At 37.6% G+C, this 24,699-nt stretch overlaps 1 protein-coding gene across 4 annotated transcripts in view; it reads left to right on the forward strand.

The window, feature by feature from the left end:
- TOM1 (target of myb1 membrane trafficking protein) overlaps positions 1-24,699 on the forward strand; it is a 1,917,838-nt gene that overhangs the window by 680,918 nt on the left and 1,212,221 nt on the right. For all 4 annotated transcript variants that reach the window (XM_044068060.1, XM_044068069.1, XM_044068077.1 and 1 more), the window contains exon 3: positions 11,748-11,826. In XM_044068060.1, the coding sequence (XP_043923995.1) occupies positions 11,748-11,826 (79 nt within the window). The remainder of the gene's footprint in view (positions 1-11,747; positions 11,827-24,699) is intronic.

Raw genomic sequence — 24,699 nt, forward strand, 5'->3', positions numbered from 1 at the left:
ATACAATATGAGCTATTTAAGATAAATCTAGTATGCTTAAGTCAACATGTAAACGACAAAACCTATAAGCACATTAAAATGCTCCCTTTCAATCCATATAATACTATCAACAGATCTTCAGTAATTCTCATAGTCATCAGATGGTAAATGACCTAAAAAGACAGACTTCAAATTGAGGGTTTTCTGTTCTTAAGATGGACTCGTATTCATGAAGATTCCAGAAGATGTGATGGGTAAGTCCCAAGGTCTGTGAACTGAAGAAGTTGGTAAAAGCATTTTATTTTTACTTACGGCATTTAGTACAGCGGACTAATGCTGTGAGCGGTTAATGATCTGTTTCCTGTGTCCAGGGAACTGGACTACTGTACATCTGTGAGCAGCTCCTCACTTATCACTTAGTCTTTCCTGGTCATCTCTGAAAAGAGACTATTGTCCAGTGGGCTTACCCAAAAAAAAAAAGAAATCTCTCCATGTCTAGTTTGTTACGTTGCCAAACAACATGGTCTTAGTACATCTATCCTTAGTTCTTTGTGACACTACAATGTGTCAGTGTACCAGATGTCTCACAAAGAGCACTATGGCATTTTAAGGCCTTTCAAAGAATCCTTTTCCGTCTACCGTGTTAACACATACATTTCCTACTAGTTTATAAAAATGCTTGATAAGCAGCTATTATTCAGAAATGCAAAATCTGTGATAATTTAATATTCCACGTGAAGTGCACCATCCTGCTAATACTTGTGTAGCAGAACTTTTTTGAAGTTTATGTGTAAACATTTTACTTGATTTCTGAACATAAAAACTGTTATTGGGAAGATTTATCTTTCTTTCGGTGTGCTAGTTTTAAGACTGCAGTGCTACTTTTTCTATTCATTTACTACAAACAGATCTTTGACTGGGATAGCTTTATACAAGCAACTTGTATATTAATATTTATATTAAGGGAGTTATGGTTTTAAAGAATCGTGGTTGTATCGATTTCATTAAAGAAAACAAAATAGAAAAGTTTTAGCAGTTATTAAGCAGACTCCTCAAGGTGCAAGGCCTACTGCATTACCTCAGCTTCCCTATGTCCAAAAACCCTTTAAAGTTATATTTGATGTGTGATGCATTTTTTTCTGTATGACATTATTGTTTTAGACGGTATTCAGTATCGGCAGTCTTAGATGCAGTGTGGTCCGTGTCACATCTTTCTTTCATTTGGTAATTTTTTTGCTTATCTGCATATACTGGGTTTGCAAATTGCATCTTCCTATCTGACTACTTATTCTATAGATAACACTTCTCAAATGTGTTTCCTGTTCTCATTTCATGTCATCTTCTTAATTCAAAAGAAATTACATATAAGAATGGTATAATCTTGTTAGAAAAATCTATACATGCTGCTTAGAAAATATATTTACAATGTATGCTGCTTAGAAAATATATTTACAATGTATGCTGCTTGGGAAAATGTGTATTCAAACATTCAAACACATATAAGTTGTGTGGTCAAATATATAGAGAAATGTGTGCTTTAGTTAGGAATAAATGTACTTAAATCCATAATAGAGAACAAAGTTTATGTAATGCATTTAATTCTGTCTTACTAGAATAATAGTAGAAATAAACCTGCATATTATTGCTTGAAGCACAAGCTGCAGTGTAATCAGAAATTTGGCCTTGGCAGCGTTCAAGCGCAGCCTGGCTCATGTCTTTCAAGTAAAGATTATTTTGCAAAGTTAGAAAATAATAAATCTGCCTGCATGCATATCTTTTTCCTGCTTCCACCAGGAGAATAGCCTTGTGCACTATCAGAGGTAGTGCCCAGCTGGTGAACAAGAAAGACAAAGAGAGGCATTAAAGAAGACATACATCTATTGTATTCGAACTAATCTAAGAGCCTTGAATTGGCTACATCCTCAGGAGGTCATCGTGACTGACCAGGTGCTTGCAAGGCTGTAACATTCTCATGGGAAAAAGACTTTTTTGAAAAACACCATCTCAGCACTTTTCATAAGTTACTATGATGTAAAGACCCTGTCACTGACCACGCCAGTGAGGTGGGCAAAACTGATAATGACATATATAAAAATGGAGTCTTCTGTCAATAAAGCAGACAAAATTCTGTACAAGTTTGTGTATGGTTTTTTGCCTCCTAATGTACATTAGAGCGTTAGATACTTGAGTTCTCCTGCATTATTGTTTGTTATTGATTGACATTGTTTTGAATAACTCAATGATTTTTACAGTCTGACTCTAACAAATTTATTTAACTTTTTGGTCCTTCGGAATTCCCTTGGTAAGCTGCAGGTCACAGAGTGCATGAGTGCTAATAAATCTGCGCAGGAGAAGCTGCCGAAAAAAATGGTTCTTCTTAAAGTGAAAAGACCTCCGACTGAATTGTTGTGTGTAAAGAGGCTGTCCACTTTCTGATCTGTGGCTGAAAAGCGGAAGACTGGGCCCCAAGGAAAAACAGTAAGAGCAGGAGGCTCAGGTAAGAAGAATTTCCCTCTTTGTCTTTGTTTTAGATCAGGGACCAGGTTACACTGTGCTATTGCTAAGGTTTGTGATAGCAGGGAGAGAGAGAGTCAAGTATTGTATCTTGAGTCATAGATCAGGGAATAACAAAGCAAAGTAAACAGTCATTCTAGACACTACTGTGGATATGGGGAAATAAGATACCACGTGGTACAAGAGAAGGGTTACGTAACAGTCTTTTAAGACATGGGAAATCAGTGCACTAAGAGATCACGAGATCCGCCTAACGGATAATGTAAAGCATATGCAATTGCAGTAAGCAGATAATGTGAGATATTTTGCAAAATGTGTTAACAACTATGAATTTGATAGTAAACTAGATAAACTTTCACTAGTTAAACTCCTTAAACAAGCTTTAATCTGATGCAGGGTCAGGCAAAAGAAAAACAGCACTAACTAGGCATACCTCAAGCACATAGGTGGATTGAGGAAGCAAATTGTAAAAGAAAACAGAAGCTTAAAAAATTCTGAAACATTTTTAGACAACAGAGTGAAAGGTCTAACAGACAGAATCTCTGAAAAATGAAAACTTAGAGCAGACTGGACTTGCATTAATTAATGCATACAACAGGGAAATGAGACAGTAGATGGATATTATGCTAGATTATTAAAATGCTTAAAACAGCAATTAAAAAAAAATATACATTTTTAAAAGGTTGCATTGCCTCTGTTAGTAGTTTTATTACAAGGCATATGATAAATCACTGAACAAGCAGGCTGCAAGCCTTACTTGAGTATGCTAGACGTACTGAAAGACACCTTAATAGTAAAAAGAAAAAAGGCACAAGTCTTCACTGCTGAAGACGGAGCTGAAGTATTTGTATTACAGTCAGGTAAAAGGGCATCTAGCTAGGGACTATAAACAAAATAAGAAAGCAATGACAGAAGATAAAGGAGATGTGGACTGACTATATGATAGTGATAATAACCAAAAATCATCAGGAAAGGTTAATAAACAAAAAGAAAATGTGAATGTAGTAGAGGGAATAGAGGAAGTACAAACAGATGTAGAGAATAAAAATGAAAATAAAATTTTAGATTTAGCATTGTTGAGCCTGGAGCTCTACCTAGCAATACAAAACCAGAAGTAACACTTCTGGTGGAGGGAAGAAAGGTCAAATTCCTGTGTGACTCAGGAGCCACGGACTTTGATACACCCCTCCAAGTTACCAAAACATTCTAAATCACCTGATTATATATTAGTAAAAGCAGCAAATGGACAGCTATACAGGGAACCACTTTCCCATAATATAGCAATAACTGACCCTGTTTCAGGTATGACTCAGAAAAGTAAAATTGTAGTTTCTGCAAAATATCCAGTAAACTTACTGGGAAAAGACCTTGTGCAGATATTTGGCATAGCAGTAGTTCCTACCATGCAGGGTATGGAAGCACAAAGACAAATGAATGCTCTTGTGGTGTGATCAGAGGGTGAAGCCTATTATTGGTACAGCCAGGACCTAGTTATGATTGGTCCAGGGCAGTAACCAAAGAACTGATAAACGTAGCCATCAGTAAGGTACCCTCCCTTGACACTGATCAGCAGCACTTGTTACATTGTACTCCATACTACTGTAGCACACCAGGACCTAATAAGAAATATAAGTAAAAATCCTGCTGACAAATTAATATTACAAACTTTATGCTGGGATACTGAGGGAAACAGTGTAGTAAGCTGTTCATTACCTCAGGAGTTCATGAGATTGTATAAGTCCAATAGACTGCCACATGTCAGCTTGACAAAAACAAAAGTGTTAAATGGGCAGACTTAAAAAAAAGGTAACAAAATGGGAAAACAGACTGATTTAAAAATGTCAGGACAAGGGATATAAAAACAAAACTGAATTGGTTGACACAGACACATACAGCTGTACACTTGCAATCTAGTAAGGACAGCTGATTAGCATTTTATTAAAAGAAAAAGAGGAGGCCTTGTGTAAAATTCCAACAACTCTGTGGTCAACAGGCAAGTTAAATGTAGGGCTTATTCAAGCAGCAGGACCAGTTACAATTACCCCAAAGTCAGCTTTTAGACCACAGAAAAACAATACATTTTGGAAAAGAATGCAAAAGTAAAAATTAAGCCTATAATAAGCAGCATTACTCAAAAAGGAGTACTGGTAGAATCTCCTGATTCACCATGTGATACACCCCTATTTCCTGTTAAAAAAGCAAACGGGAATGGCAGATGGTACAAGATTTATAAGCTGTAAATAATGCAGTAATACCTAAAGCACCCACGGTGCCAGACCCACATACCTTGTTAAATGATTTAAAGCCACAACAGAAGTATTTTACTGTGGTAGATATAAGCAATGCTTTCTTTTCAATACCTATACATCCTAATAGTCAATATTGGTTTGCATTTACATTTCAGGGTAAAAGGTATACATATACTCGACTACCACAGGGATATTGTGAGAGCCCAATAATATTTGCACAAAAATGGCTAGCAACCTGGCAGGGTCTACCCACCAGAAAGTAGTCAAATTTTACTTTATGTAAATGACATCTTGCTAGCAGCACCCAGCAGCAGTGCAGGGTGAATACAGTAGCATTGTTAAAATTTTTATTAATACAAGGACACAAAGTAAACAAAAGTAAGTTACAACTTTGGGAAAAACACAGGTTAAATACCTGGGATATGTGATATTCAATAAAGATAAAATACTAGATAAGGGAAAGAAAAAGAAAAACAGCAATTTTGCAAGCACCCAAACCAACAACTAAAAAAGAAATGATGTCTTTTCTTAGGTACAACTAATTTTTGTTGGAACTGGGTACCAAATTATTTTACAATGGAAAACAAAAGCAGAAATGGCTTTCTGCAGGTTGAAGCAGTTAATAGCTTCTTCATTAGTTTTAAGACTTCCAAGGTATCACAAACGTTTTTTTTAGACCATAGATTGTAAGCAATGGTACATGACATCAGTATTAAAGCAACAACATGGGGATAAGCAATGCCCCATAGCTTACTATTCATCACAGTTAGACCCAGTGGTGCAATCTTTGCCTCACTGTGTACAAGCAGTAGTTGCAGCAGCAATGGCAGTACAGGCTTCAGCCTCAATGGTGTTATTCCACCCTCTCACATTGAGAATGCCTCATGCAGTTGCAATAATTCTGCCACAAGAAAAAGTTGCATACCTTTCTCCTGCTAGACATCTTTCATGTATGACCATACTGCTGAGTCAACCTCATATAAACAGTTAGCTTTACCTAGACAAGATCTTACAGATATGCCCTTGGATAATGCTGAGGTGACATATTACGTGAATGGCTCATGCAGAAGGGGTCCTACAGGAAAATCTGGTGGGGTATGCAGTAGTTACAGACACTAAAAATTTAGAAGCACAAACTTTGCCACACAACTTGTATGCTCAAGCAGCAGAACTGGTAATTTTGACAGGAGCATGTATTTTAGTAAAAGGCAAAAAGTAAACATATATACTGATAATCAGTATGCTTTTTCTACAGTGCATGTGTTTGCACAATAATAAAGAAAATAGAGGGATGATTACATCCAGTGAAAACCTATTAATCATGCGCAATTTATTTTGGAGCTATTAGAATCTATTCAGTTGCCTACCAAAGTAGCTATTTGTAAATGTGTAGCTCATACAAAACAACAGGATAAGATTTCAAAGGTAATGCACGAGCTGATGCAGCTGCAAAGCAAGCAGCCTCAGACTCAGAAACTTTATTTTTTAATGAAAATTACAGCCCTTTGAGATTTTAGATTTAGACATGTTAAAAACAATGCAAATGCTTACTACAACAGCAGAAAAACAAAACTGGGTAAAACAAGGTGCAATTTTAAGAATGGACTGTACATTTCCAAAGGAAAAACAATATTACCGTCTAATTTATTTAGAGATGCAGCTTTGTTGAGCCATGGGCAGAGCCATGTCTCAACAGGGGATGGTACAGTTAGTAAATAAAATATTCCAAACATATGGATACATAAATTATACAATAAAATTTTGTGCAGCTTGTCATACTTGTAACAAGCACCATGCACAAGGAGCATTTAAAACAAGCAAGGGAGTTTCCTACACCACCATATCCATTCCATACTATTTGTATGGACTCCATAGAGTTGAATAAATGTGAAGGAAAGAAATACTGTTTAGTGATCATAGATATGTTTTCAAAATGGGTAGAAGCTTTTCCAACCAGGAATCCGAATGCAGCAACAGTGGCAAAGGCCCTAGTAAAGGAAATAATTCCTAGATTTGGCATACCGGAAAGAATCTATAGTGGCAATGGGACACATTTTGTCAATCAGACAATTCAACAACTTGGGAGATTTTTTTGGGATTTCCTTAAGGAATCACTGTGCTTACCACCCACAGTCAGCAGGACTGGTGGAGAGGTACAATGGGATTTTAAAAAAACAAGTTAAGAAAGTTAATGAGTGAGACTCAAAAGAATTGGATTTGCTGTTTACCTCTAGCATTGCTGAGCATGAAAACAGTAACAAATGTAAAGGGTTTGATCCCCTTTAAAGTAGTATTTGGAAGGGCATATTATGTGCCTCAGTAAAAAGCTCTCATGCCTGCAGAGCTGGAGGCTGACAGTTCACTAGCTAATTATATAAAGAAACTGCTTATAAATAAATCTGTTTTGCAGTTTAACTCTTTCAGACAAAAGAACTTTCAGCTGAATAAAAACTTTGTCACAGATCCACAAGGGCAAAAAGGCGAAGAGTAAAGAAAAGCAAAAAGCAGAGCAACCCAAGAACTAAAGCATAATTATTTTAACTGTGCATTTGTTAACTATAAGTGTGACAATTTTTCTCTTATTGTGGTTTTTCCTGCACTCAACCACACAAGTGAAAGTGAGAAGACGTGATGAACTGTTTATAGACTGGCATCCAAACTTTAACACGCACCTGGCCATGAAGCAAGTGTATACAGAAACTATGCACATTTCAAATTGCTGAGTTTGTACAGCTATACCAACAACATATAATAGACTTTAACGTCCTCTGTCTCTCTGGGGATAAAATGAGACTTTGGAAAGTTTTTATACAGAAACTGTGAGATCACAGGACAAAATTGCTTTATTTTACCTGTTCACACAAAAGGAGTTGTATGTTTCTACAAAGTAATACCCTCCAGGTGGGCTGGAGTAATGGTAATATAACAATGTCTTATAAATGTTACATTAAAGTCAAAAGTGGGGTACTGTTTGTAATACTAACCATGATTCATATCTGAGTTCAATGAAAACTACATTAAATGCAGTATGTGACAATCCAGTCTTAACTAAGCAATTGTCTATTAAGAATGAAAAAATGTTTCATGCAGGGATAACACGATCAGTACCAAAGTAATGATTTTATTTGTGGGAAAAAGGCATATAAATGGTTACCTGAGAATTGGTCCGCAGTTGTTTTTGGGTTATCTGGTTTTAGCAATAAGACATACTGCAGAATTACCTTTGGGTAAAATCTGAAACGTAAGGAAAACAGCTCGAGAATCTGAAGGTCCAGTGAAAAAACCTGTGAATCCAGTTGGTAAAATCGAAGCTGGTTGAAAAGGCCATAATTCAGTGAAAGACAAAAGTAAATTGACTCATATGAACTTGGGCAACAGTGTTATATCCAGGGCAGGAATACCACCAGCCTATGGAGCAGTCAAATCGATCTGGGAGCTGAGGAAGCTGTCAAAAAGTCATGAACAATGCAACTTTTTCCACCCTAGAATTGGTGACTAATGAACTGAATGCAATAAAACTGTTGTGCTACAAAATCAATGGCTCTTTACTTCACCCTAGCGGCAAGAGGTGGTACACGAAGAAGAATGCTGTGCGTACATTCCAGACAACCAACATGAAATCAATGACCACCTAGAGGTAATTCAGCAAGTATCAGCAATGACTAAACCAGGCCCAAACCCACTGACCAACTTTTTCCAGACCCTGTTTGGGGGTTCCATCCTATTAAACATTAAATTACTATTTGTCTGGATATACTCCTAATAGGAACATGTGTTTACTGTGAAATTCCTGCATGAAAAAATTAATCAAAAATTTGTTGATATATCTGCTACTGAAACTTTTACCAAAGTGTTGAAATTAAAAGATTAATTTCAAATGATGCTTTTCTGAAATATAAAACCAATGACTAACTTAACTGAAAGTCCTTGAAAGGAAAAGGCTGAGGAATGAAATAATATTGTTTATGTTTCAAATAGAATAAAATGCATTAACAGGAGGGAGAATGTTAGAAAAATCTATACATGCTGCTTAGAAAATATATTTACAATGTATGCTGCTTAGAAAATATATTTACAATGTATGCTTGGGAAAATGTGTATTCAAACATTCAAACACATATAAGTTGTGTGGTCAAATATATAGAGAAATGTGTGCTTTAGTTAGGAATAAATGTACTTAAATCCATAATAGAGAACAAAGTTTATGTAATGCATTTAATTCTGTCTTACTAGAATAATAGTAGAAATAAACCTGCATATTATTGCTTGAAGCACAAGCTGCAGTGTAATCAGAAATTTGGCCTTGGCAGCGCAGCCTGGCTCATGTCTTTCAAGTAAAGATTATTTTGCAAAGTTAGAAAATAATAAATCTGCCTGCATGCATATCTTTTCCTGCTTCCACCAGGAGAATAGCCTTGTGCACTATCAGAGATAGTGCCCAGCTGGTGAACAAGAAAGACAAAGAGAGGCATTAAAGAAGACATACATCTATTGTATTGAACTAATCTAAGAGCCTTGAATTGGCTACATCCTCAGGAGGTCATCGTGACTGACCAGGTGCTTGCAAGGCTGTAACATTCTCATGGGAAAAAGACTTTTTTGAAAAACACCATCTCAGCACTTTTTCATAAGTTACTATGATGTAAAGACCCTGTCACTGACCACGCCAGTGAGGTGGGCAAAACTGATAATGACATATATAAAAATGGAGTCTTCTGTCAATAAAGCAGACAAAATTCTGTACAAGTTTGTGTATGGTTTTTTGCCTCCTAATGTACATTAGAGCGTTAGATACTTGAGTTCTCCTGCATTATTGTTTGTTATTGATTGACATTGTTTTTGAATAACTCAATGATTTTTACAGTCTGACTCTAACAAATTTATTTAACAAATCTTAAATTCAGTGAACAGTAATTTATGTACATTATTTCTGCACCTGTGTTTTTGTCTGCAGGCTTTACTTGGGTACCTTTGAAGTTATGCTCTAATATACAAAATAATTTTATTTTTAGCATAAAATAATTACTATGTAATACATAAGTGAAAGTGACTTATAAATATTAGTAGGCGACTTGTATTCTGAGGCAATTCATCCTTTGTCTGCATCCCTAGTAAAATATAATGCTCCTTGGGATTCTGTTTACTTGTTAAAATGTAGTTGCAGTGATCCTTCCCAGAGAATCTAGCACAGTTGTGGTTATGTAACAGCAGCAATGCAAGGAGAGGTCACAAACAATAAAGCTACCTTTCCCACATTCCTCTAGGAGGTTGTGTGGATTTGTATTAAGTTGTGTAATACTCTTACACAGTGCCTTTTCAGCTTATACTAGTTTACAGTTCTGAGAACTGTGATGCCTTACACTGAGGAGCTAAGGAACTTGAAATGAAACAATATTCACCTGTATGTGTGCATTCTATGCATCTACCAAGAACCTCTGAAGAACTGATATGAGACCACAGTAACTCTTCATACCAACATAGAGACTGCTGGAGAAAATGCTGGTAGGAACAAAGCAAGTTAAGTGAGAAACAACTTGAAGTGTTAGTGTTGTATTAAATGTATTCTTATACCCTCCCTCCATTTCCTTTGAAGTCCTTGAGCTTTAAGTTGGTTTCCACTGTCACTTGCAAGCTGCATCTGGATGAGGTTAGAGCCACCTGAATACAAAGTGAACCATTTTATTGCAGGGGACAAGCTACCCCCTCTATCCCTCCCCAATGTGGGTGGAAAGCCCCCAAAACCTTAAAAGGTTGTATATAACAACTGTTTGTTTAAGCAAACATGAAGATGGGAGAAATAGCCCAAAAGAAAGGAATCACTGTCAGCAAATACATGGCAGTAATTTCCCATGGGAAACAGCAATCCAGGAGTTACTAGTATAAACATGATGAGGTATAGTGAAGCAGTTAAGTGGGAGCAGCAAATGAATCTTTTAGGGTGTTAATGTTCTTTAAAACTTAAGAAGCATTGTTTCTCAATAGGGGCTCACAAGCTGGCTGTTAGAGAAAATATGGCAGCCTTGACTAATATCGTTGGAAAACTTATTAAAGTACTCACTACATTAATCTGGCATTATGTATGTTATTTCCATTTGTTAGCCATGAGAGAAGACTGACCTTTTAAACATAGTGATTGAAGAAGTGGTGGAGATCCACACACATTTGCTGTCATTTTACATTCTGTTGAAGTAATTTCCATGTAGGAATCCAGGCTTCAAGATTTCAGAAGTTGTTTCCTTTGGGTTTTTGAATTGGGTAACTTGCTGTTATGGTGGAAATTGATTCTGTCTCTGGCAGTCAGCCATGCCTAGTGATGATGGTGGTGGTGGAGTATGCTGGTATGGTGGAAGGTGATTCTGTCTCTGGCAGCCAGGTATGCCTAGTGATGGTGGTGGTGGAGCATGCTGCTATGGTGGAAAGTGATTCAGTCTCTGCCAGCCAGATGTGCCTAGTGGTGATGGTGGTGGGTGGAGCATGCTGCTGTGGTGGAAAGTGATTCTGTCTCCGGCTGCCAGCTATGGAAAGTGATTCTGTCTTTGACAGTTAGTGTGCCTACGGATGGTGATGGTGGAGCATGCTGCTATGGTGGAAAGTGATTGTCTCCAGCAGCCAGCTGTGCCTAGTGATGGTGGTGGTGGTGGTGGAGCATACTACTTTGGTGGAAAGTGATTCTGTCTCCAGCAGAAAGCTATTCCTAGTGATGGTGGGGGGGGGGGGCATAATCACATTAAAGGGGCTGTAGCCCACAATGTGCTTCTGTATTAATTTCTTTGCACAGCTGTACATTTTAGTGTGCCCTTTTTACTATATTACATCATGCATTATGTAGTTAATACCAGTAATATGCAGATGACTGTTTTATCACTGCCTTCTAGTGATTGTTTGGGAGGACTACAATATAATTTTCTAATCTGTGATCAGAATTGCATATGTATTATGCACACTTGCAAGATTAAAACATAATTTTTCCAGACACTAAAATTACTTTTTTTTTTTGTTAAACAGACCAAAAGATGCTATAAGAGCCTTAAAGAAGAGAATTGTCGGAAACAAAAACTTTCATGAAGTCATGCTAGCTTTGACAGTGAGTACCTTTTTGTGTCCATTATGGGTAGCCAAAGGGTAGAAGTTTGCTTTGCTGTTCATTTTGATGAAATAAGTATGGAAGATGTATAAAGCAGTCTTAAGAGGCCACCGTTAAAACTCTTGAAAGTACATTTTACATTAGTTGTTAGGCTTGAAAATGGAATTAAATCCATAAAGCAGTGCAGCAACTTTTTCATGCATGCTTGAAATAGAATATGGTGTAATGTTTCTACTTTGTTCTGCTTAACTGACTTAGGTATTTAGTGTGTTTAGACTGTTAATCCCTATCTTTTTGACTTGGGACCTTCGTTACGTGAGCATTTGTCTTACTCTAGCTTACCTACTTTGTGTTTGATCATATGGTTGTGTATTATGAAATGGTACTAAATCAACATTTCCCCTTTAAAGCAATATGCTTATTGCTAGTTATAAATGAGAAGTAGTCATTTGTTACGTAAAGTGATATACTGATGCTCCTGTGCACAGTGTGGCATCAGGTGAGCTAAGTGCCGGAAAACATTTTCTTCCTTCTCAGTCATTTTGTTTTAGCACTGTGTTTTACTGAAAAACCTGGTAACATGCCTGTCAACTCTCCCTGATTTTGACTCTGATTTTTATCTGTCTCTCTTAATCCATCCTCTGCTAAAACTGATGACTTTTGAAAAAAAGGTGGTGTATTATACTTAATAAACAATAACAGTAATTAGTTATAGACTTCTTTTACTTCAGAAAATGTATTTTAATTTCCATTCTCTTATTCTGTCAATATCTCAAGCTAATAGTTCTAATATTTTAAAAGTGTGTCTGATTATTTCTGATTTTGGCCCTGACTCTGTTGAAATTTTTCCCTGATTGACTGAGAGCTACGCTTAGTGAACTTTTTAGTAAAGCAAAGCCCAAATAAACATAATGTACCCTTGGTGCCATCACTTTAGGGCTACCTTGCGGTGCATCCCTAGAACTGGAACATGTGGAAGTGCATCCATTAAAGTCCATAGCCGCGCCTCATGCTTTACCTACTTTGCATGACACTGAAGTTAAAGTTTATTGTTTACACTCGGTGACATAAGCCATAGTTTATACTCTGTGGCATAAGCCATTGTTTACACTCTGTGACATAAGCCTATAGAAAGTACAAGTTTTAAAAGTAGTGTAAATAGAGTGAAGGCTGAACATATTCATTAGTGGGGCAAAAAAACTGTTCATCGCTTGACTCATTAATTGCCATGGTGCAGTGGTAAGAAAAGAATTATTTGCAAATCACTTAAAGCACTTGTAGCTTTTCTTGGGGGGGGGGGGGGGGGGGCTCTGTCCTGCATGTTTGATTTTGAAGAAGTATATGTGAGAGTTTTGTAACCTGACATATAGAATATGATGGCAGTTGCAACAGACAGACTTTTTGATCCCCCTCTTTGCCTAATCTATTTTGGGGTTGCAGAATAAGCTCTTGTCAAGATGTTAAGGTTGGTGGGTGTATGCTGCTTATTCAGTAAACTCTGCACCATAGATTTCTGTAAACATATAAAAAGTGAAATATTACTCTTGTTTATATTTGACTGTTATTTATCATTGTCAGGTGTAACCTTGTCCATCCTTAATGCCCATTTTATTAGACGCCTAACTATTTGCCGGACCTTTTCATCTTTCATACTGCAGCCTACTGGGACAGCCTTTTTAATGTGCCAGGCATTCTTAAGTTCCTGTATTTTTTTACCTCCATTTGGAAAGATGTTTTAGTGGTTCCACTACCCTACTGATTTATCTTGTGCTGTGGTTGAAATGTCATTATTTTGCCGATGTATTTATCTTCAACATTCAGTCTTATTCTTCTAATGATTTATTGTCTCCATTCAAATCTTCCTCCCTCTCCAAGTTTGAGAACAATAGTCAAATCTTTGGTAAAAAAACAAAAAATGCCCTTCCCCTCTACTCCTTCATGGAGATTGTTGCATTTTTAATAGCAGGTATGGAAAGTGAACAGGAAGTAGAACCCTCATTTTTACAAAATAAAATCTTCATCAGTTTATTTTCTCAGTCAGCGTCCTCATCATATTATGACCCTTATTCGCTAGTAGTTAACATATACCCTAAAAAAGATGACATCCTACAGTTAAGTATAACATGCTCCCCATTTCTTCTTCTACCCAATCATAAGTATGAAAAGTAAACTACACAGTGAACCTGTTAAACAATCCACTCCTACCAACAAACCTCTAATTTTACTATGTGATTTTAACCTAAACTGCCTTCCCTAATGACCTTGAGAAATGGCTAGTTCCCTTCAGTTCGTATCTAACCGTACTAGACCTAATCTCAAAAAGATGAATCATTCACTTCTTGATCTTATTACTAATATCCTTAACAGAATGTCTGGCATCTGCATCCTGACTACACCCCTACGTGATCACTCCTTATCACATTTCAGATTGACTGATTTTTGAGAAGAATTACAGCTGTTAAACTAATATTCATACCTAGCATAGCCTACATAACATATCTGATTATATCACGTAGTATTTCCTGTTTATTAGAGATTAGACAGTGAATGATTTCTCTCAGAATTCTCCAGAATGTCTAACCTGATATATTCTTTTTACTCATAATTCTATACACAAAATCACTCCCTTACCTGTAACACCCTGTTTCTGTCTGTCCTCACCTTCTCTGTATCTGTCTGTATAAACTTTAATTTCTCATTTCTTTCAACTACACATTAATAATTCATTATACAGACCCCCCTTAACTCCATGATGCAGTCAGCTGTGGGCTGTGGAGGAAGAAGGTCTGGGAAGATTGGACTTGAGTGGCTGATACTGTTTTGGCCATCCTGGAGAAATTAGGTTCATAGGGTCATAGGTATATACTAGACTAATGACAACAATGGTCTTTATAAGCCTAGCCATAGAATCAACCACAGTTGTTTCCCTATGTATTATGGGTGTATATTAGGAGGGGATATGTTAGGAAGTTTCTAGAGATTATGTGGGGGTATGTTAGTTTGGGCAATGCTGCCTGGCTCTGTCAGAGACCAGGGGACCAGACCTGGGGTGAATTTCCGATTTCCCACCCATTGGTGAAGGTTATGCTTAAGTAAGGTTTGGGATGGACTCTGCTTCCATGGATGGGAAGCCTGTTCCAGAGAATGGAGATACTCTTGTTACATATCTGTCTCACCAACATGTCTTATATATTTATGTCCCAAACAAAATTTAAGTCCTTGGATCTAGTGGTTCTGATGCGGTTCATTTTGCAGATACGAAGAGCTGGATCTGAGAATGCCTTAGTTGCCTGGTATAGATCACCTGTCAGTAACCTGTATAGAGAGAGGACTTTAAGGCCATCTGTATAAGACAATATGTTTATATCCTGGATTCTGTTGATAAGGAACCGTTGTGGGTATTTCAGCTGCTGCTTATGTCTGCTCAGGTACACGCAGAAGGGGACATTATACTCAGTAATGGGTCTGATAAGGGCTGAATAAAGTGGAACTGTGACTTCATTAGACCTGGTTGCCATGCCCTTATTTATAAGTTGGGCAACATAGAATGATTTTCTCAGTACCTTGACCACGTTGGTCAAAGGTCAGATTACTGTCTACATGTGTTCAAAGATCTCTGACTGTTTGTTCATCTCATAGGGGATGTATTATTGATAGAGTAATTAACTTGGGTAGCAGTTTTCCCAAAAGGCAATGTAATGCATATATTTGTAATTGAGGTTTAGTCCATGACTTTGGCTCCAGTCATTTGTCTATGTTAAACACTCTTGTAAGTTGTTTGTGTCATGGGGGAATCTATGATAGCTCCCAGTTTGCAGTCATCACTGAACTTGGTCAGCCAAAGTCCCTTGGCATTAGCCTTTACTTCTAAGAAGTAAATGTCAAATAGGAGCAGTCTCAGCATGGAGTCCTGAGTTACCCCAGTGGTGAGTGATCTCTTAGTGAAGGTGGTATTACCAATCCTGACTTCCTGGGTCCTGGATGGAGGCAGCCTGGTTTGCTGTAATAGCAGAAGGAAGAGCTTGATTATGTGTTGCTTGGTTGGATAGTTGCACATGTGCAGAAGAACACATACACCTTCTGAAGGCAGGCATAACAGAGTTTGTAAGGCTGCTGCAAGGTGGTGGGTTAGGGTATGCGCCATGTCATGCAGTGTGATGGGTTAGGGTATGCACCATGTCATGCAGTGTGATGGGTTAGGGTATGCACCATGTCATGCAGTGTGATGGGTTAGGGTATGCACCATGTCATGCAGTGTGATGGGTTAGGGTATGCACCATGTCATGCAGTGTGATGGGTTAGGGTACGCACCATGTCATGCAGTGTGATGGGTTAGGTACGCACCATGTCATGCAGTGTGATGGGTTAGGTACGCACCATGTCATGCAGTGTGATGGGTTAGGTATGCACCATGTCATGCAGTGTGATGGGTTAGGGTATGCACCATGTCATGCAGTGTGATGGGTTAGGGTATGCACCATGTCATGCAGTGTGATGGGTTAGGGTATGCACCATGTCATGCAGTGTGATGGGTTAGGGTATGCACCATGTCATGCAGTGTGATGGGTTAGGGTATGCACCATGTCATGCAGTGTGATGGGTTAGGGTCTGCACCATGTCATGCAGTGTGATGGGTTAGGGTCTGCACCATGTCATGCAGTGTGATGGGTTAGGGTATGCACCATGTCATGCAGTGTGATGGGTTAGGGTATGCACCATGTCATGCAGTGTGATGGGTTAGGGTATGCACCATGTCATGCAGTGTGATGGGTTAGGGTATGCACCATGTCATGCAGTGTGATGGGTTAGGGTACGCACCATGTCATGCAGTGTGATGGGTTAGGGTATGCACCATGTCATGCAGTGTGATGGGTTAGGGTATGCACCATGTCATGCAGTGTGATGCTACACTAGCTTCCTTGCTCTACTTACTGCTCTGGATGTGAGTACAATGTCAGTACAGAGGAACTGATGGTTAGAGATGGGGAATTTAGAAAAAATGGAAAACAAAAAAAAAACATTATACAGGGAACCCTTTGTTCATTTTTGATATAACTTTACTGTTTATGTTTCACTGTATATAGTGTTTTGTCTTTGTAATCTCATACTAATTATTCACGTTTGAAGTGTTATATTAATTATTCATATCTGAAATGTCATTATCTAATAAGTATGTGGGTGTTTATACTGTTTGTATTTTTGTTTTTGAGCTTGTATTTTTCATATGTTCCACATTGTTGCATCGTTTCATTTTCCCCAGGCTGATTTTCAAGTAGTTTCAGATGTATCAGTATTCTTCCCCATTTAAAAAAAATGAATGCCTGGCAAGCTCTGTTCTATAATATCTGACTGGAGAGGGCAGCAAAACACAGCACAGCAAGGCTGTATTAAGTGTGTCATGCTAATGAAGCTAGTAGCAAATCATTGGAAAGCAACATTCAGGAATACAGTGTTGACTCAGGTCTGGCATGTGCTGTTCTGTGACACCCAGTATTTTATATTTGCAAATATTTGTTCCACTATTTAATGGAAAACAAGTAGAAAACACCACATGTGCATGACTGAATTAATGCAGCTTTAAGAAGCTCTAAACAATTCAGCGGCACACAGATTTGCTTAGTACCCGAAGGTTGTATTAAGCTATGCTAGGGAAGCAATGTACAGCAACTTGATTGTCAATGTTTGTGAAATTCTAGTATGTGTATTATTTAAGTAATGCAGTTTTCCAAATTTGTTAGTCAGTCTTGCACAGACACACTTGACATATGAAAGCTGTATTATGTTGTGCTAATAAAGTTCTGTGTGGTACGTTATATTGTTGAATAGCAAGTTTTGTTATGCAGAGTGGAATTATTATAGCTTGCGGCCTTGATGTTCTTTGCCTAATATACTTAACGTGGATGGAGTACAGGCATACCCCTCAACTGTACGACTTTTTACAGAATGTCCAGATTTTTGCCTCATGTTTTTTTTTGTGTTCCTTATAAAAGTTATGTTTTTCTGGCAAATCTGTGAGGATTGCAGTCACTAAATAATGATGTATACTTGAGTTTCAGATTTCATATCGTACAGAAAATGTATTTTAGCACAACTCTTGTTATTCCAGCAACCCTCTAAGTTTATGAGCAACATTAAAAACTGTCCCCATTTTTGGTTCTTTGTCCCCCATTATTTTAGGCTTTGTCCAGATTTCTTGCACTAAAAGGTCAAGAGGTATGTGGGGAAACTGATTTTATTGCATAGAACCATACATTTTAATTTGCAGTTTATGATCACGAGGGAGCAACATACAACATTTTAAAATTGTCACAGAAAAGTAAAATATGGCATGCATTGTGTTATTGAATTGAAATTCACATATAGAATGGAACAGGGGCAGAACTGTTTTTACCCATACTTTATTTTAAATTTTGCATCTACCCTTTGATGCATTATATAATAGGAAAGCAACATGGTATTGCTTGTTAAGGGCTGTTCTTTGTTTGTGTAATTTAATTACTACAGCATTCGAATACTGTATAATTTGATTACACGCATCAGTTTACAGTCTGAAGGCTGTATTAATTCTGTTATAGTAACAAAGCTGGTCTGTGTGAGGTGCACTGTACTTTTGAATGGAACACTGTGCTAAGTGCTGTAAATTTAATACCGATTAGGAAGGTGGGAAACTTTATGCTCCTGGGGAAGCAGCAAACAGCATTCAAAATAACTGAGGAAAAGCAGCATTTGTTACTTGTATATTGAATGTGGAAAAGACTGGACAGACATTGCTAGGAGAAAATGTGTGGTAAGTTAATTTTCAGCTTTGTTTTGCAAAACCCACTTCTTCGTTAACAGTGTTTTTATAAGCAGCACATTTAGGAAATGTATTCATTTGTATATTGTTTTCTTTTCATGTTTGGTCATTTTGCATATAAGGTTTGCTTTAATGTGGCTGGCCCAGTCAAAGTATCTTTGTGACTGAGACAACTTGTACGTTTGCTCGAGTGCAAACAAGCACACGAAAAAAAAGAGAAAGATGATGGAGGATAAAGTGTGAAGACAAGGATAATTTAATCATCAACTTTTATGATAAGTACTCCACACAACTCTACAGTAATATTTCACAGTCACAGTTTTAATCCTGTTTTATTAGAATACCAAGCTTTGAATCCAAACATCAAGTGGAGTACTGCAGCTAGCATGTATTTAGAAGGTGTCTGGATAAGAAAAACAACCTTGGTTTTAGAGGTTCACTCCATTTCTAAACTAGATTTGAAATTAGTCAGTAGGAGAAAGTACAGTTGTGTAAGTTTCTCTTACTTTTAACAGTAGATGTTTGAATTTCTCACTTCTGCCATATTTCTTAGACTATATCTTTGACTATATGGGTTGTTTCCTAGGTAAAAATCCTTTACTCTGACAGCTTGTTGGCTATTCCCACAATCAAAGTGGAGCTTTCTTCTGGACTTTATTGCCCATGCAGTTTGAGAAGTCTAATGTCCTGAAATAACCAACCAATAGTAACAATAAAACATAAGAAGTAGAAACAAACAGATTCTTACTTTATATCCCAATTACATCTAAATACAAGAGTAGTCAGATGGAGGATGGGTGCAGCTATTGAAGCAGTGAGGAATTTAGACATCTGCTGTTATGGGTAAGTGCAGCTTGCACACCTTTACTGTGTTCATCCGGTGTTCATAATTCCGTCTTCCGCAGTAGTCTTTAGGCTGTATGGATTGAATATCAAAGCCTGTGCACCTTAGGAGGAGGACAGATATGGATCCAGGGTCCCCTGGAGAATGGTCCTAACAGTGTTTGTTCTGGACCTAGAAAATTAATACTGTTTGTAAGGCTTTGTAAAAGTTTGTATGTAGGAGCATGTAGCTGCCTCTACAATGCTTCTAGAGTTCACCCCTTTTCAATATGCCATCTGAAAAGACAAGGCTCTAATGGAATGTGCCTTGACACTGCCTGGAATAGAGTTGCTATGGTAGGAATAACAAAAAACAGTAGTTGAGGGCAACTACCTGAAAATTGTCTGTTTAGATGTAGTGTGTCTCTTTTTTGCCCATTGGTAAAAAATGAATAGCTGTTCAGCTTTTCTAAAGGGCTCAGGTTTGTCAAGATAGTACTTGAGCTGCCTATGCATGTCCAGAGTATGCAGAATCTTTTCTCCCTGGTTTTTAGATTCTGGTAGAAAAGAGATACTGAGAGCTTGATTCAGAGTGCACTCTGAAACCACTTTGGGCTTGAATGAGGGGTTTGTTCTTAAAGATTCCCTATCCCTATAGAAACTCCAGTAGCATTCACCCGCCATGAGAGCTTGCAACTCATTCACTGTTCTTGCAGATGTCAGAGCAGTGGTGAGTACAGTTTCCCAAGTCAAGAACCTTAAATTGGATTGATGGGTAGGTTCAAAAGGTGACATAGTCAATTTCCCCAGCACATAGCTGAGATCCCAAGGAATGGCAACCTGTTTATGAGGCAGACCGAGATGGAAAACTCCTTTCATAAACTATTTGACAACAAAAAGAAAAGAAAGAGGTGGGTCCGCAATCATGCTGACATGACTGCAAGATTAATTTAATAGAGGAATAAACAAGACCAGAAGAAAATAACATGCCCAAATATTTATCAGCAGTGGTACACAGCTCTTGATGGCCCCTGGTTATTGGCTAGGCACCAACTAGAAAACTGCTTCCACTTACCAACATAGGATTTTCTAGTAGCTGCCTTTCTTGCCTCCGTTAGTATCTGCTGCATGTCCTATTTGAAATAAGAGCCTAAAAGGTAAAATTGAATGATCCAGTCATTTGAAGTTGATTGATATTGAGATGCATCAAACTCTCCTGTGTTAGATCCAGTCTCTGTAAAAGCATGTGGTAATTGCCCCTGGCCAATTCCATATGAAGGGAGAGCTAATGTTGCCAGGGCAAGAAGGGGGTCACCACAGTTATTTTAAGGGTATCCCTTTGAATCCTCAGAATTACCCTGGAAACCAGTGGAAAGTGTGTGCTTAACTGAAAATAAATATTATTATATACACTTTTTATATAGCAGCACATTTCTTAGTGAAATATTTCCTCTGGAAAACATACTTATCATAGTGATGTTGTAATTGTTTGTCGTCTGGTATCTCCAGTATCTGACCAATGATGATTCAGTGTGTGCTGCTGAGGCTGCTGTGTTTTGCTACATTGTTGCTTTTTATAAATATTCACAGCTAATTCTTAGAGCATACTGTGCTGTAAAGTTGTATTTATTTATTTTTGCCTTTGAGTACCAGGAAAGTTCAACTGGGCAAAGCTTCTTTTCAGCATAGGCCCTGAGAGAAAAGCTCCACATTACATGCATGTTCCTGAAGTACAGGGTTTGAGTCCCTCAGCCCTCATTACTGTCACTTAACCAGACATTGCTCCCAGGTTACTTCTGAAAAGGAACTTGTGTGCCCACTGGCCCTACCTAGGTAACAAATGGGTATTATTATTGGGGTTGGGGTTTAACATAATGGTTAAGGTGACTATTTGGTTATTGGCTAAGCAAGTAATAATATGCAGACTGATTGCCTAGTATTTACTTGTGAACCATTTGTATGAGCGATCAGTAAAAAATGTACTGTATAACACCCAGGAATATAAAACTTAAGTGATCACCATGTTACATGCACTATGTAGTACTTACAGCATGTTAAGCTCACGCACGCCTGTAGAACATAGCACATAACAGCATGTTGCACTTGTGTATAAATAGAACATTCAGCCTTGGCATCCAAGTCCAGAAGGTTTGGGGTTTTTGGTTGAAAGTGTTTGCATGGGTATTTTTATAACCCAAAGAGACTTAACAAAATTTTTCCTCATGTAGATAGCAAATATTGGAGATGCACTGGAGGAAAGAAAGTGGTAACTGGGAACATGTTTTTTGGGGAGTGTAATGAAGTAATATTGGAACCCGCGGTGGTGGTGCTGCGGTAGCGTTGTCGCCTCACAGTAAGATGCTGTCCGGTTTGATTCTCAGCTAGACCGTCTTCTGCATGGAGACATGCGTGAATGGGCGTACCTTCGTTGAAGGTTGTGCGTCAGGCCTGGCAAGCCGGTACGTAAAAATCAACTGCCAATCATTAGCAGACTGGAGTTTCCGCTGTGGCGACCCCTAACCAGGAAAAGCCGAAAGACACAAACAAATGAGGTAATATTGGAGGACCAAATAGCTGTAACTAAGGAAATGATTCTTTTGAGCTGGGACACAGGTTCTAAATTTCCTAGACACAGTGAGACTTAAGTTTAATTCTATTACCTACCAAAAAAAAAAACAATTACTAGAAAACAGAAATCAGAATCTAAACCAACTGTATTTGAAGTATTGAATATTGTAAAACAGGTAAAAGAACTGGAAATGCAAAATAATGCTTTGGATGAGTGAAGTTTAAAGAAAAACAGAAATTGAGCAATTTATGTAATGTTGGACTAAATTAGAGTATTTTTGTAACGAAAGAAAATGTGTGCAATGTGTAATGTATGTAAAATAAAATTGTTAATATGGTTTGTTGTTTTTTCTGTTAATGTATGTCTACGTATGTCTTCGGTGATAATTTTATAAAGGTGTTTAAGAAATAGAACATTCAGCTTTATTTTACAGTATATGCGTAATTATAGCATAGAGATGACAAATGAGACATGTTCATATTTTATCTAAACTGTAGCGATTCACTTGAGGCCAATAACCAGATTATGTAAGTAAAAGTGTGAGCATTTGACAGTATGAGGAGAGGACTTAGTAAAGGGGGATGGTACAGGGCAGGCCTGCTTTATTGATAACTATGATTTTCTCAGAATTTTAAATTATAGACTTGAGAAGATTTAGAATAAGAAGGTGGGGAGCTTAGTAATGGGGTTATTACAAGTGTAGGGCTGTTTTGTTTAGAGGTATATCTTCAGTGAGATTTTAAACTGTAGATGAGATTTGAGTTCAACCGTTTAGCAACATATACAAAGTGTAGACAGTCACAGTTCTGATTTTGTAATTTTTGAGCGAGTACTAGTGTTGGTGTAGTGAATGCAGTTCTCTCTGAGATCTGTATCAAAATAACTGGCTGGTGTCAGGGCAAAGTTAATATCACTTCCATGTTCTGAGTAGTTACTGTGTGGTTCTAGTATTCTTGTATACAGCAATTCCAGGCTTTATTGTCAGGAGTGTAGTGACCAGTTTTCACTATAGTGTCTTAATTTTCGCTTGTCAAATGATTTCTATGATATTGTCCATTTCTGACACTTTCCAGTCTTATCTCAGTCATTTCAAACACTTTATAGCCTTTTATCTTGTCAACTGAACAGATGGTGACCTATAATTAGGAAGGTATAACACACATCATCAGGAAGTTGACATATAATACTTAACAGTGGTCACTAGGTTTTTAAAGGTGTGTTCTGTAATGTATGCTATTGTTTGACTTATTACCGATTCAAACCTCATGGGAGAGCCATCCCTTCTTCTGCACAAGATGCATAACCTATCTACCAGCCGTTAGTTGACTTTTTGATGACCAGGGCCCCTCCACAGGAGTTAGTCTGGCACTTTTAATGGAGCTATCATAGTTTATCTTACATAAAATGATTTGTGATTCATAAATCTGAGAATGTGTTCATTTTTCACAACTATAATGCTGTTAGTTTCATTTTTTTATTGCTTTTTTCCAGCAGCTACCATAATGGTATCTGTATACTCGGAAGACGCAACGTTCCTGGTGTGTTTCATTGATTGAGTTTTATCAACATAATGGTTTTTGTATCTTCATAGGTTCCTTGGTTGTTTGAGGTGTGGGATTTCAGGGCAGCCTGTTAATCAAAATTGTGTTTCTGCAGTTTAGTGGTTTGTTTTCTTATTGCTCTAGGATTGTTTTCTTTGAATCTGTGTGGAAATTGATGGTTGTGTTTTGTTCATATTTATATGTTCTCTCTTTGTATCTGTTTGGGCAATGCAGGCTCAGTATTTATGTGGACTGCTATGTGCTGTAATATTGAGTTGTGTGTTAACCCCACTGATGTTCCACCAATGAAGTTACTATATATAAGTAAGAGGGTGTTGGGGCTTGATACTCCTCAAATGGGAGGTGCATGGATGGGGGATTCCATCATGCATACATGCTTATTTTAATGTTTGCTTGTGATTTCCAAGGAGTACTTTATTCAAAATATAGAACCTGACAAAATGTTCCTCAAAGTTCTTTATTTTAGTCATTCATTTTGATAAAGAGCCTGGATAAAGAAGTTAGTGTCATATTTCAAAAATTCAGGTTTCTGCATATTTCTCATTTTGCATTGCACACACCTGTGCAGAATGAGAAGGCATATTTTGCCATATCATGACAGTTTTTATTCAGTTAGGATGATTGCATGTTATGGCTTACAAATAACATTAATACAGAACGTCATATATTTGGTGAGAAAGTCCATCAAGAGAACATTACACAGACTGATATGTCAGTTTGAGGTTCAAGTAACTTTGTTTTAACAGGAATGTAGCAAATGGGTATTTGAGTACTGTTTTTATTAGTAAGCCAGATTAATTCTGTCAAGAAATTCAAGTGGTGTGATATGCATTAAGAAAGCAATTTACAAATTTATACTTTGGCATCTCGTTAAAGATGACTGATGGGGTTCCTAGAGTAGTAACAGCTGGATGGCGACCAGAAGTGTAATAAAAGTAGTGAGGAATACTATCAACTAGTAGAAGCAGAAATATGTTACTAGCTGAGAACAGGTGATATAATAAAACTGTCCTAGAGTTATAAATTAGTGCTGCTGTCATCTAACTCATTTCTGCTGACTTATCTCTAGCAGTCTAATGCCAACCCACTGGGCAAGTCGCCCTGTCTTCAACCTGTTAGGTGCC

This window comes from Protopterus annectens, chromosome 1.part0, assembly GCF_019279795.1.
Source record: "Protopterus annectens isolate FY-2018-M chromosome 1.part0, PAN1.0, whole genome shotgun sequence".
Classification (NCBI taxonomy): Eukaryota; Metazoa; Chordata; order Ceratodontiformes; family Protopteridae; genus Protopterus; species Protopterus annectens.